The sequence below is a fragment of the Oncorhynchus clarkii genome, chromosome 14 (assembly GCF_045791955.1).
Source record: "Oncorhynchus clarkii lewisi isolate Uvic-CL-2024 chromosome 14, UVic_Ocla_1.0, whole genome shotgun sequence".
In the NCBI taxonomy this organism is placed as follows: domain Eukaryota; kingdom Metazoa; phylum Chordata; class Actinopteri; order Salmoniformes; family Salmonidae; genus Oncorhynchus; species Oncorhynchus clarkii.
This window is the reverse complement of record NC_092160.1, coordinates 12,157,462-12,172,275: the sequence shown is the minus strand read 5'-3', so window position 1 is coordinate 12,172,275 and position 14,814 is coordinate 12,157,462. Positions and strand designations below refer to the sequence as shown.

The window sequence follows — 14,814 nt, the reverse complement described above, 5'->3', positions numbered from 1 at the left end:
TTGATGATATTATTTTTTACCCTCATCAATCTACACACAATACCCCATAATGACAAAGCGATGGCAGGTTTTTAGACATTTTTGCAAATTTATAAAAAATAAAAAACAAAAATACCTTATTTACATAAGTATTCAGACCCTTTGCTATGACACTCGAAATTGAGCTCAGGTGCATCTTGTTTCCATTGATCATACTTGAGATGTTTCTACAACTTGATTCGAGTCCACCTGTGGTAAATTAAATTGATTGGACATGATTTGGAAAGGCACACAGCTGTCTATATAAGGTCCCACAGTTGACAGTGAATGTCAGAGCGAAAACCAAGCCATGAGGTCAAAGGAATTGTACGTAGAGCTCAGAGACAGTAGTGTTTCGAGGCACAGACTTGGTGAAAGGTACCAAAAAAATGTCCCCAAGAACACAGTGGCCTCCATCATTCTTAAATGGAAGAAGTTTGGAACCATCAAGACTCTTCCAAAAGCTGGCCGCCCAGCCAAACTGAGCAATCGGGGGAGAAGGGCCTAGGTCAGGGTGACCAAGAACCTGATGGTCACTCTGACAGAGCTCCAGAGTTCCTCTGTGGAGATGGGAGAACCTTTCAGAAGGACAACCATCTCTGCAGCACTCCACCAGTCAGGCCTTTATGGTAGAGTGGCCAGACGGAAGACACTCCTCAGTAAAAGGCACATGATAGCCGCTTGGAGTTTGCCAAAAGGTACCTAAAGACTCACAGACCATGAGGAACAAGATTCTCTAGTCTGATGAAACCAAGAATGAACTCCTTTGCCTGAATGCCAAGCGTCACATCTGGAGAAAATCTGGCACCATCCTTACGGTGAAGCATGATGGTGACAGCATCATGCTGTGGGGATGTTTTTCAGAGGCAGGGACTGAGAGACTAGTCAGGATCGAGGGAAAGATGAATGGAGCAAAGTACAGAGAGATCCTTGATGAAAACCTGCTCCTAGACCTGAAAATTGCTGTGCAGAGACGCTTCCCATCCAACCTGACAGAGCTTGAGAGGATCTGCAGAGAATAATGGGAGAAACTCCCCAAATACAGGGGTGTCAACCGTGTATCCATATCCAAGAAGACTCGAGGCTGTAATCGCAGCCGAAGGTGCTTCAACAAAGTACTGAGTAAAGGGTCTGAATATTTATGTAAATATTTTTATTTTTTATAAATGAGCTAATATTTCTCAAAAAACTATTTTTGCTTTGTCATTATGGGGTATAGTGTGTAGATTGATGAGGGGGGGGGGGGGACGATTTAATCCATTTCAAAATGAGGCTGTGGAAAAAGTCAAGGGCTATGAATACCTTTCCGAATTCACTGTACATATCTTTAATGTCAGTCTCAATGCCCTGATGTCATGTTTGAGCAGGATGGTGTTGGAACAGGCTGACAATGAGGATGATACTGGCAACATTATTAGTGGGTCGTGACAAGCCAGGCTTCCTGTGAGGAGAGGAAGAAGAGCAGAGCAGAAGGCGGGATTGATAAATGGATGGATGGCGTGAGATGAGTAACCTTTAGTGGGTAACGTTCTGAGAGAGAGAAGTTTAAAGGCTTCCGCTGCTGTGATGAGACACTCATGATAGTGCTCACAAGTTCAGCCCATCACATCACTTTCATGGAGTGGAGGCCTGGGAGGAGTGTGTGTGTGTGTGTGTGTCTCTCATCTCACTCTCTCGTCTCTTTCTCTCATCTCTCATCTGTCTCTCTCGTATCTCTCTCATTTCTCTCTCTCTTGCTCTTCTCATCTCTCTCTCGTCTCTCTCTCTCTCACTCTCTTGTCTCTTTCTCTCATCTCTCTCTCGTCTCTCTCATTTCTCTCTCTCTCGTCTCTCTCTCGTCTCTGTCTCTCTTGTCTCTATCGTCTCTCTCGTATATCTCTCTCGTCTCTCTCTCATCTCTCGTCTCTCTCTCTTCTCTCGTCTCTCTCTCTCTCTCTCTCTCGTCAATCTCGTATATCTTTCTCATCTCTCTCATCGCTCTCGTCTCTCTCTCATCTCTCTCTCTCGTCTCTCTCATCTCTCTCTCTCGTCTCTCTCATCTCTCGTCTCTCTCTCTCTCTGTCTCTGCTTCCTCTCATTTTCGTGTGTGTGTGTACCCGTACACGTGCAGTTTCTACGTATAGTCCTGCAAAAATAGTAATACATTTGTTAATTATATAAATGTGTGTGTGGGTGTGCTTGTGTGTTAGCGCTAATGAACTAGCACCATAAACTGTGTGTATGTGTGTGTCTCAGTTGAGTTAGTGTAAAAGAGCGCGGCTTTTACTGAGAAATGCCCCATTAGTTGTGTTTATTATGAATCAATCCCGCTCTATCTCTCTGTTTGTGTGTGTTTGTGTGTGTGTATGTGTGAAGATGCTGACAGGCTCAGATGGGCATGGGCTGTGTAGAATTATAAGTGAAGGGCAGTGTTAGTCAGCACTATGTAGGAGCATCTCTGCACTTCCCACGTCCACTCTGCTGGATTACACCCTCTGACAGGGCTCCTATCTGGTTTCTTCATTCAACTCTTCCTCCTAATTAGAATCCCACTCCTGTCTCGACCTCCTCTTTCTCATACTAATCGTCTTCATTTTAGTTCTAGTTCAGTGTTTTCCTCCTCTTCCTCATGCTCCTCCTCTTCACCATGCTCTTCCTCTGTCTTCTCCATTTCCTCCTCTTCTTCAGTACTCCTTCTTAGGGATTAAGAATGGCAGCCGGGATCCTGGGATGTGGCGCTAATGCAATTCCACAAAATACACAACATGCGCAGCAGCAGATTAACGGAAAATAAAACAGCACATTATCCAAACAGGTTGTCGCATGGAAGCCTTTACCTAAAATAACCTGTGCCTCTTTGAGCTGTCACTGTGACTCTTCAGATCGGATGGGCCTATGAACTGTTCACTACATCCTAAATCCTGTTTTCCTATCCAGTCCCAATCCCACTGAAACCCTAAATCCTGACTCCTGTCTCACATGAAAATTCCTAACTCTATTCTGTAATCCATCGGTTGAATCACCCTATGCATGTCAAAATACCGCTGTTACATTTCTCGTGCTTCTCTGCGCTGTCTCTGCGCTGTCTCTGCGCTGTCTCGCCCACATGAGAGCTCCGGTAGAGAATGTGTGATCAGCAAACAGTATGAGGAGACTGCATTCGCGTATACTGCGTTCACGTTAGATGCTGCATATGTCGGCTCAATCGCAAATTACCTTTACATTTCTCAGTGGTGGAAAAAGGGCCTAATTGTCATACTTGAGTAAAAGTAAAGATACCTTAATAGAAAATGACTCAAGTAAAAGTGAAAGTCTAAAAGTATTTGGTTTTAAATATACTTAAGTATCAAAAGTAAATTGAATTGCTAAAATATACTTAAGTATCAACAGTAAAAGTACAAGTTTAAGTAATTTCAAATTCCTTATATTAAGCAAACCAGACGACACCATTTTCTTGTTTTTTAAATGTATTTATGGATAGCCAGGGGCACGTTCCAACACTCATTTACAAACGAAGCATGGGTTTAGTGAGTCCGCTAGATCAGAGGCAGTAGGGTTGACCAGGGATGTTCTCTTGATAAGTGTGTGAATTAGACAATTTTCCTTTCCTGCTAAGCATTCAAAATGTAATGAGTACTTTTGGGTGTCAGGGAAAATGTATGGAGGAAAAAGCATTTTCTTTAGGAATGTAGTGAAGTAAAAGTAAACGTTTCAAAAATATAAATAGTAAAGTAAAGTACAGGTACCCCAAAAAACTACTTAAGTAGTACTTTCAAGTATTTTTACTAAAGTACTTCACACCACTAAGATTTCTATCGCGGAATCTGTAATGCTTCAGTTTTACATAGAGCCCATAGTCCCCCTTTAAGATACCTTGATATTTAAACTACACAGAGTGAGTGTGCTCTGTGTGCCCTGAGCGTGCTCTGTGTGTCCTCAGCGTGCTCTGTGTGCCCTGAGCGTGCTCTGTGTGTCCTCAGCGTGCTCTGTGTGCCCTGAGCGTGCTCTGTGTGCCCTGAGCGTGCTCTGTGTGTCCTCAGCGTGCTCTGTGTGCCCTGAGCGTGCTCTGTGTGTCCTCAGCGTGCTCTGTGTGCCCTGAGCGTGCTCTGTGTGTCCTCAGCGTGCTCTGTGTGTCCTCAGCGTGCTCTGTGTGCCCTTAGCGTGCTCTGTGTGTCCTCAGCGTGCTCTGTGTGCCCTGAGCGTGCTCTGTGTGTCCTCAGCGTGCTCTGTGTGCCCTGAGCGTGCTCTGTGTGCCCTGAGCGTGCTCTGTGTGCCCTTAGCGTGCTCTGTGTGCCCTCAGCGTGCTCTGTGTGCCCTGAGCGTGCTCTGTGTGCCCTTAGCGTGCTCTGTGTGCCCTAAGCGTGCTCTGTGTGCCCTCAGCGTGCTCTGTGTGCCCTGAGTGTGCTCTGTGTGCCTTGAGCGCACTCTGTATGCCCTGAGCGCGCTCTGTGTGCCCTCAGCGTGCTCTGTGTGCCCTCAGCGTGCTCTGTGTGCCCTGAGCGTGCTCTGTGTGCCCTGAGCGTGCTCTGTGTGCCCTCAGCGTGCTCTGTGTTGAGATAGCCTATTGCTGAAATGTGCTGAATGAATTGAGGAACATGATAATGCTCTGCATTTATGTACGGCCTGTTTCGCAATTCATAACAATGTCATTGGCGATAGTTACTTTATCATTACTATATATCAGTTTAATTTGCTCTGAAATCTTTACATAGTGGTGCAGCCAAGCCGGCAATGTGGTGCAGCGCCCCTCTTATTTGGGAAGAACCCTGGCAGTGAACATATCATTTTTAAAAAATGCTTTGAATGACGACTTCTGATTTTTGCGGTATTTCCTAGGATTCCCGTGATAATTATGAATTATTCCCAGTATTAAAACTTGGTAGATTTTCTGGAAAATATGAATCCCTACTCCTTCCCATCCTCCTCCTCATAAGCCGACCAGGGATAATCTGTACCCCTGATCGCATGTGCCCTTTGCCCTGCTAGCCTCCTGCTAGCGTTTGTTCATGTCTGAAGCATTTAGCGGTTGTTTGCTAACAGAGAGAGGGAAGGGGTGTGTCTGGTCTGTGAGACAGTTACATAGCTGAGATATTTGGGAAAGAGCCGTGTTGAGTTAATGCTCGAGTGGAGTGGAGCTCCCTTCCCTCCCTCCCTTCTTCCCTTCCTTCCCTCAGTCCCTCCCCTGAGAGAACACATAAGAGTCAGCTCTTAAGCTTGGCGGTGTTTGCCTTCACCCTCGGAGGTGCTTGTCCCCACCCTCGGTGGTGTTTGCCTCCACCCTCGGTGGTGCTTGCCCCCACCCTCGGAGGTGCTTGTCCCCACCCTCGGCGGTGTTTTACCAAAGTGTTATATTATCGGGCTGCTTGATTTTCCACAGATATACAAAGACACATTCAACTGAAACCACACTACAACTACAAAGACAAGATTCTCTGGCTGTGTACTAAATGTCAACCTTTAGTTTGCTGCCTTTGCCCAGTGCCATTTGGGATGCACCGTCTCTCCCTTCTGTTGGTCAGTGTCTGTGTGATGTATGATGTCACGGTGTTAATGTTTGATCTGGTTGTGGTTTGTGTTTTGTAGCTCAGTACTTTGCCAGCACCATGATGATAGTGGGTCTGTCTGTAGTGGTGACTGTTCTGGTCCTGCAGTTTCATCACCACGACCCTCAGGGCGGAAAAATGCCCAGATGGGTGAGTCCCACTCCCAATCTTCATCATATCCCTCATAATTCTCGTTGTTGTATCATCGTCGTCTTTGTCCACATCGTCGTCGTCTTCGTCCTCATCGTTGTTGTCATCATCGAAATCATTGTTGTTATCATCGTCGTATTCGTTCTCATCATCGTCGTCTTCATCCTCATCGTTGCTGTCATCATCGTCGTCTTCGTCCTCATTACTGTCGTCTTCGTAATCATCGTTGTTGTCATCATTGTCGTCTTCATCCACATCATTGTTGTCATCATTGTTGTCATCATCATCGTCTTCATCCTCATCATTGTTGTCGTCATCATCGTCGTCTTCATCCTCATCGTTGTTGTCATCATCGTCGTCTTCGTCCTCATTATTGTCGTCTTCGTAATCATCTTCATCCTCATCATTGTTGTCATCATCGTCGTCTTCATCCTCATCATTGTTGTCATCGTCGTCTTCATCCACATCGTTGTCGTCATCATTGTTGTCATCATCGTTGTCGTCGTCGCCACTGTCGTCTGCATCATTGTCATTCTCATCACTCATCAACCATCACACATTGTGTGTATATGTGTGTTGCAGTCTCAACCCCCTCTCCCTCCCTCCCTCACTCCCTCTCTCTCTCTCTCCAGGTCAGGGTAGTGCTTTTGAACTGGTGTGCTTGGTTCCTGCGTATGAAACAGCCAGGCGAGGAGCGTAAACCGGCAGGCTACAAGTACCGCCACACTCCACAGCACCACTCCAGCGCCAGCTCCATCGAGATGGGACCCATGGGCACCATTACGGGCCTCACCACGCCCCTCTCCCAGGCCCCCTGCGCCACATGCCCCACCGGCACCTCCAACGGCAGCATGAGCCTCTACTTCAGCTACCATGCCGTGGAGAGCCCCCGTTGCCCCCCCTCCAGTGATTCAGGCGTGGCGTTGGGGGGACGGGCCCAAGGGACCCCCTGCGAGGAGGCTGAGCCCCCAGGGGGAGGTGCTGGAGGAGGAGGAAGGGGGTTGATCTTTACTCCTCCTCCGGAGGTCCTTCAGATCCTGGAGGAGGTGTCGTATATTGCCCAGCGCTTCAGGGACCAGGATGAGGAAGTGGCGATCTGCAGTGAGTGGAAGTTTGCTGCTGCCGTGGTGGACAGACTGTGTCTGGTGGCCTTCACTCTCTTCTCCATTGTCGGCACCTTCACCATTCTCATGTCTGCTCCCAACTTCTTAGAGGCCGTCACCAAGGACTATTTAAAGAAATAGTGTCAATATGTTCAACCATATATGCCAGCTTCCCGGACACAGATTAAGCCTAGGCCCGGACTAAGAACCACTTAGCATGCTTTTTAGTACACGACTAGACTTTCTCTGTGTATGGGAAACCAACCTTATGTTCTATCCAGATTACTCTGGAGTATATTTGAGAAAAATGGATTTAATGTAAATAGATGTATACTGTACATGTATCAATGCAAGGGTTGTCCATAGTCCCTTTCCTCTCCTTAGATCCAGCTTAACTAAGGTTGTTCCTGTGTGTTGCTTTACCATCCAGATATCTCATTACAATATCAACTCGCCGTTTGAACTTTGGATTCCTGGACCTCCAATCCACGACCTTTAGAACTTTGAACTGTCTTGGACGTTCTGGACTGTTGTCAGCATTATGTAGTGTGGTTAAGGTAACTGTCTATTTACAGAGATGTTTCACTGTGACTTTATGAGCTTCTTATTGTTTTTTTTTTACTGTTTTACTTTCATTATATTGTAAGTTTGTATGTACACACCGTTTACTTGTTGCTTGTCGAAGTTAAATAGCATCGAACTCTGTCACGGGTGTAGAAGTGATGTGTTCTCTTGGTCCCAGTTGACATTGTTGCCACGGTAGTAACTGATTGACGTTGACTGTGCCACTGTGAAAACCTGGAGTGATTCATAGACAGAATAGTGGCATCATCATGTAAGACTCACCTGCACATTAGAGGAGGAATCAGCCTGCAACAACCTGAAACAACAAGAGCTATTGAAACAAGTAACTAAACAAGTGGATACTGGAGAACTGCACTGGCTGCTAGCCTGAAACAACTCCTGCTGAGACTGGGCCTGTGCTAATATGCACACGTAATCCCACCATATATTGGAGAACTACTATATAGATCCGTTATTGATCCATTATCCATCTAGTACTATCAGTAGGTGTAATCGGTTTATATGACATAAATGTATCTGTGCTGCATATAGGGGAATGGATATGGGGGTGGTACATTAACATGGAGGAGCTCTGTGTCTGTCTGTGGTGATGATATCTAACCTAAATGTAAAGGTTACATGGAGAACACAACAACCCCAGGGAGGTTATTATGACTAAAGATCAAGATATTCTTCCTGTTGATATTGATTGAAACATAATGTGGTTTTACAAATGAGACATAAAGACCATGGTATATGGAATCCCTCCGGCCAGACAGTCAATAGTGCAAGTAACTGAAGTAAACTGCCTGTCATGTTAGAGAGTTAGTCCGTGCATCTATGTTTTTCTTTGAATTATCATTATTACTGTGTACTGAACATACCTCCCACCCACCCCACAGTCAGAGTCCTCCTCTGTTGTAGCTGTTGTTGTCACACTGCTGTCCTCTTCTTCCTGTGATTTTTTTTGCTCTTACCTAATAAATATCCCATATAGCCTAAGATAAGATCATCCTGGACAATTCATATGGACATGAATGGGACAGGGAGGGGCTGACTGGGTGGATATGGGCTGACTGGGTGTTTATGGGCTGACTGGGTGGATATGGGCTAATTGGGTGTATATGGGCTGACTGAGTGTATATGGGCTGACTGAGTGCATATGGGCTGACTGAGTGTATATGGGCTGACTGGGTGTATATGGGCTGACTGGGTGGATATGGGCTAATTGGGTGTATATGGGCTGGCTGGGTGTTTTTATATGGGCTGACTATGTGTTTTTATATGGGCTGACTATGTGTTTTTATATGGGCTGACTGGGTGTATATGGGCTGACTGGGTGTATATGGGCTGACTGGGTGTATATGGGCTGACTGGGTGTATATGGGCTGACTGGGTGTATATGGGCTGACTGGGTGTATATGGGCTGACTGGGTGTTTTTATATGGGCTGACTGGGTGTATATGGGCTGACTGGTTGTGTATGGGCTGACTGGGTGTATATGGGCTGACTGGGTGTATTTGGGCTGACTGGGTGTATATGGGTTGACTGGGTGTATATGGGCTGACTGGGTGTTTTTATATGGGTTGACTGGATGTATATGGGCTGACTGGGTGTTTTTATATGGGTTGACTGGGTGTATATGGGCTGAGTGGGTGTATATGGGCTGACTGGGTGTATATGGGTTGACTGGGTGGATATGGGCTGACTGGGTGGATATGGGCTGACTGTGTGTATATGGGCTGACTGGGTGTATATGGGCTGACTGGGTGTTTTTATATGGGTTGACTAGGTGTATATGGGCTGACTGGGTGTATATGGGCTGACTGGGTGTTTTTATATGGGTTGACTGGGTATATATGGGCTGAGTGGGTGTATATGGGCTGACTGGGTGTATATGGGTTGACTGGGTGGATATGGGCTGATTGGGTGTTTTTATATGGGTTGACTGGGTGTATATGGGCTGAGTGTGTGTATATAGGCTGACTGGGTGTTTTTATATGGGCTGACTGGGTGTTTTTATATGGGTTGACTGGGTGTATATGGGCTGACTGGGTGTTTTTATATGGGTTGACTGGGTGTATATGGGCTGAGTGGGTGTATATGTGCTGACTGGGTGTATACGGGTTGACTGGGTGGATATGGGCTGACTGGGTGGATATGGGCTGACTGGGTGTATATGGGCTGACTAGGTGTATATGGGTTGACTGGGTGTATATGGGCTGACTGGGTGTATATGGGCTGACTGGGTGTATATGGGCTGACTGGGTGTATATGGGCTGACTGGGTGTTTTTATATGGGCTGACTGGGTGTATATGGGCTGACTGGTTGTGTATGGGCTGACTGGGTGTATATGGGCTGACTGGGTGTATTTGGGCTGACTGGGTGTATATGGGTTGACTGGGTGTATATGGGCTGACTGGGTGTTTTTATATGGGTTGACTGGATGTATATGGGCTGACTGGGTGTTTTTATATGGGTTGACTGGGTGTATATGGGCTGAGTGGGTGTATATGGGCTGACTGGGTGTATATGGGTTGACTGGGTGGATATGGGCTGACTGGGTGGATATGGGCTGACTGTGTATATGGGCTGACTGGGTGTATATGGGCTGACTGGGTGTATATGGGTTGACTGGGTGTATTTGGGCTGACTGGGTGTATATGGGCTGACTGGGTGTTTTTATATGGGTTGACTGGGTATATATGGGCTGAGTGGGTGTATATGGGCTGACTGGGTGTATATGGGTTGACTGGGTGGATATGGGCTGATTGGGTGTTTTTATATGGGTTGACTGGGTGTATATGGGCTGAGTGTGTGTATATGGGCTGACTGGGTGTTTTTATATGGGCTGACTGGGTGTTTTTATATGGGTTGACTGGGTGTATATGGGCTGAGTGGGTGTATATGGGTTGACTGGGTGTATATGGGCTGACTGGGTGTATATGGGCTGACTGGGTGTTTTTATATGGGTTGACTGGGTGTATATGGGTTGACTGGGTGTATATGGGCTGAGTGGGTGTATATGTGCTGACTGGGTGTATATGGGTCGACTGGGTGGATATGGGCTGGCTGGGTGTGTATGGGTTGACTGGGTGTATATGGGTTGACTGGGTGTATATGGGCTGACTGGGTGTTTTTATATGGGTTGACTGGGTGTATATGGGCTGAGTGGGTGTATATGTGCTGACTGTGTGTATATGGGTTGACTGGGTGGATATGGGCTGACTGGGTGGATATGGGCTGACTGGGTGTATATGGGTTGACTGGGTGTATATGGGCTGACTGGGTGTATATGGGCTGACTGGGTGTTTTTATATGGGTTTACTGGGTGTATATGGGCTGACTGGGTGTTTTTATATGGGTTGACTGGGTGTATATGGGCTGACTGGGTGTTTTTATATGGGTTGACTGCGTGTATATGGGCTGACTGGGTGTTTTTATATGGGTTGACTGGGTGTATATGGGCTGAGTGGGTGTATATGTGCTGACTGTGTGTATATGGGTTGACTGGGTGGATATGGGCTGACTGGGTGTATATGGGCTGACTGGGTGTATTTGGGCTGACTGGGTGTATATGGGTTGACTGGGTGTATATGGGCTGACTGGGTGTTTTTATATGGGTTGACTGGATGTATATGGGCTGACTGGGTGTTTTTATATGGGTTGACTGGGTGTATATGGGCTGACTGGGTGTATATGGGTTGACTGGGTGTATTTGGGCTGACTGGGTGTATATGGGCTGACTGGGTGTTTTTATATGGGTTGACTGGGTATATATGGGCTGAGTGGGTGTATATGGGCTGACTGGGTGTATATGGGTTGACTGGGTGGATATGGGCTGATTGGGTGTTTTTATATGGGTTGACTGGGTGTATATGGGCTGAGTGTGTGTATATGGGCTGACTGGGTGTTTTTATATGGGCTGACTGGGTGTTTTTATATGGGTTGACTGGGTGTATATGGGCTGAGTGGGTGTATATGGGTTGACTGGGTGTATATGGGCTGACTGGGTGTATATGGGCTGACTGGGTGTTTTTATATGGGTTGACTGGGTGTATATGGGCTGACTGGGTGTTTTTATATGGGTTGACTGGGTGTATATGGGCTGAGTGGGTGTATATGTGCTGACTGGGTGTATATGGGTCGACTGGGTGGATATGGGCTGGCTGGGTGTGTATGGGTTGACTGGGTGTATATGGGTTGACTGGGTGTATATGGGCTGACTGGGTGTTTTTATATGGGTTGACTGGGTGTATATGGGCTGAGTGGGTGTATATGTGCTGACTGTGTGTATATGGGTTGACTGGGTGGATATGGGCTGACTGGGTGGATATGGGCTGACTGGGTGTATATGGGTTGACTGGGTGTATATGGGCTGACTGGGTGTATATGGGCTGACTGGGTGTTTTTATATGGGTTTACTGGGTGTATATGGGCTGACTGGGTGTTTTTATATGGGTTGACTGGGTGTATATGGGCTGACTGGGTGTTTTTATATGGGTTGACTGCGTGTATATGGGCTGACTGGGTGTTTTTATATGGGCTGACTGGGTGTTTTTATATGGGCTCACTGGGTGTATATGGGTTGACTGGGTGGATATGGGCTGACTGGGTGTATATGGGCTGACTGGGTGTATATGGGCTGACTGGGTGTATATGAGCTGACTGGGTGTATATGGGCTGACTGGGTGTATATGGGCTGACTGGGTGTATATGGGCTGACTGGGTGTATATGGGCTGACTGGGTGTATATGGGCTGAATGGGTGTATATAGGTTGACTGGGTGTATATGGGCTGACTGGGTGTATATGGGCTGACTGGGTGTATATGTGCTGACTGGGTGTATATGGGCTGATATATGGGCTGACTTGGTGTATATGTGCTGACTGGGTGTATATGTGCTGACTGGGTGCATATGGGCTGACTGGGTGTATATGGGCTGACTGGGTGTATATGGGCTGACTGGGTGTTTTTATATGGATTGACTGGGTGTATATGGGCTGACTGGGTGTTTTTATATGGGTTGACTGGGTGTATATGGGCTGAGTGGGTGTTTTATATGGGCTGACTGTTTTTTTTATATGGGTTGACTGGGTGTATATGGGCTGACTGGGTGTTTTTATATGGGCTGACTGGGTGTTTTTATATGGGCTCACTGGGTGTATATGGGTTGACTGGGTGTATATGGGCTGACTGGGTGTATATGGGTTGACTCAGTGTATATGGGCTGACTGGGTGTATATGGGCTGACTGGGTGTATATGGGCTGACTGGGTGTATATGGGTTGACTGGGTGTATATGGGCTGACTGGGTGTATATGTGCTGACTGGGTGTATATGGGCTGACTGGGTGTATATGGGCTGACTGGGTGTATATGTGCTGACTGGGTGCATATGGGCTGACTGGGTGTATTTGGGCTGACTGGGTGTATATGGGCTGACTGGGTGTATATGGGCTGACTGGGTGTATATGTGCTGACTGGGTGCATATGGGCTGACTGGGTGTATTTGGGTTGACTGGGTGTCTATGGGCTGACTGGGTGTATATGGGCTGACTGGGTGTTTTTATATGGGTTGACTGGGTGTATATGGGCTGAGTGGGTGTTTTATATGGGCTGACTGTTTTTTTTATATGGGTTGACTGGGTGTATATGGGCTGACTGGGTTTTTTATATGGGTTGACTGGGTGTATATGGGCTGACTGGGTGTTTTTATATGGGTTGACTGCGTGTATATGGGCTGACTGGGTGTTTTTATATGGGCTGACTGGGTGTTTTTATATGGGCTCACTGGGTGTATATGGGTTGACTGGGTGGATATGGGCTGACTGGGTGTATATGGGCTGACTGGGTGTATATGGGCTGACTGGGTGTATATGAGCTGACTGGGTGTATATGGGCTGACTGGGTGTGTTTATATGGGCTGACTGGGTGTTTTTATATGGGTTGACTGGGTGTATATAGGCTGACTGGGTGTATATGGGCTGAGTGGGTGGATATGGGCTGACTGGGTGTTTTATATGGGTTGACTGGGTGTATATGGGCTGACTTGGTGTTTTTATATGGGTTGACTGGGTGTATATAGGCTGACTGGGTATATATGGGGGTGAGTTAGATTACTGTTTTGGGGTCCAGAGAATTGAGATGAAATAAGTATTTTGTCAGTGATCTTGGTATTTTACAGGTTTGTTCATTGATATTTTATCATTCAACCCCCATTCAAGGCTTATAGCCATGAAAGAGATAAAGAGATAATAATTGCTGTTCTGTTAATACGTATAAAAGTGGAACATAGGCCGAATCCTATTTGATAACTCTTAGTGAGGGGAAATATTAGCCACAAGGTGTTTGTGTTAATTTTAGAAGGAACGCTCAAGGCAGAGTTCCTGTCTGTTTTTAGAATCTGTTTTCAACACTCTGAATTTCTCATCATGAGGTCACTGCAGAGGATTGGAATGTGCTGACTACCAAAATTAAGAGGGGACGTGGAGGTTGGTAACGGGAGGGGTTTAGCTGACATCTGACCTGGCTGCACCCCAACCCCGTAAGCAGAAGGGACCCAAAGGTTACTTCTTAGACCACTGAAATATGATTTGTCCAAGGGCTCTCTCTACATTGTCCTCTGGCTGCTAGCTGACCATCCGTGAGTGTTGCAACATGTTCACCAATACCAATACTTCTGTTACACTTAGTTCTGCTGATCCATCTTCAAGATAAATAGAATATTTAAGCAAAATGGTAAGAGTGAGATGTTCTTTGGCTGAGACAGTGAAAGGGGTAAAGAGAGATATGATGGTGGGAGATAGGGACTATGTGGAAGGCAGTATATGAGTTCAGAGTCCATAACGTGACAGCTTCTTCACAAGAGAGGGGGAAGATAGCACGAGTGAGAAGTGATGACAAGTTGAACATGCATGGCAAGTTTACCCCCTGGGGTTGCGGCCCGTCTTTGTGTTGTTGGTGTGAATGTCAGCCTTCAGGGTGCTTCTGAGAGCACAATAGCACAACGAGCACTGGGACAGCTACGCACGTGGGGCTCTCCTCTCTAGAGTTGCTTGCTTCTACCGTCTACACTGTCCCTCTGATGAATTACTACAGCATCAGAGTGGAGGGCGAGAGCATGGACATGAGGGAGGGAGGGAGGACGTAATTGTTCCACTTGAAATCCAAGGCCTCACTGCTCAGATCTCGAAATGCAAACTGAGTGAGGTCTATGGAGATGAAAACGGCAGTTTGAGATGTGTGAACCCTGTGGTTGCCTATGCCATGGCTGTGCGGTTCATCAACGCTTACACAGTAACTCTATGATGGAGCAGCACAACATTTCTCTGTATTATGTATGCAACAACATCCTGATCCAATTGCACAGCCATATTGCACAGGCCACTTTCAAATGAAACAGAATGGAAAACTGCCACTGTGCTTTTTCTGTCTGCTCTATTTCTATGACCTCTG

At 46.6% G+C, this 14,814-nt stretch overlaps 1 protein-coding gene across 1 annotated transcript in view; it reads left to right on the top strand.

Annotated features, from left to right (window-relative positions):
* The window catches only part of LOC139365978 (neuronal acetylcholine receptor subunit alpha-7-like), a 78,992-nt gene extending 70,633 nt beyond the window's left edge, over nucleotides 1–8,359 (top strand). Inside the window, exons 9-10 of the mRNA XM_071103046.1 lie at nucleotides 5,581–5,690; nucleotides 6,323–8,359. Coding sequence (XP_070959147.1) covers nucleotides 5,581–5,690; nucleotides 6,323–6,934 — 722 coding nt within the window. The 3' untranslated portion in view covers nucleotides 6,935–8,359. The remainder of the gene's footprint in view (nucleotides 1–5,580; nucleotides 5,691–6,322) is intronic.
* Nucleotides 8,360–14,814: the final 6,455 nt, after the last annotated feature.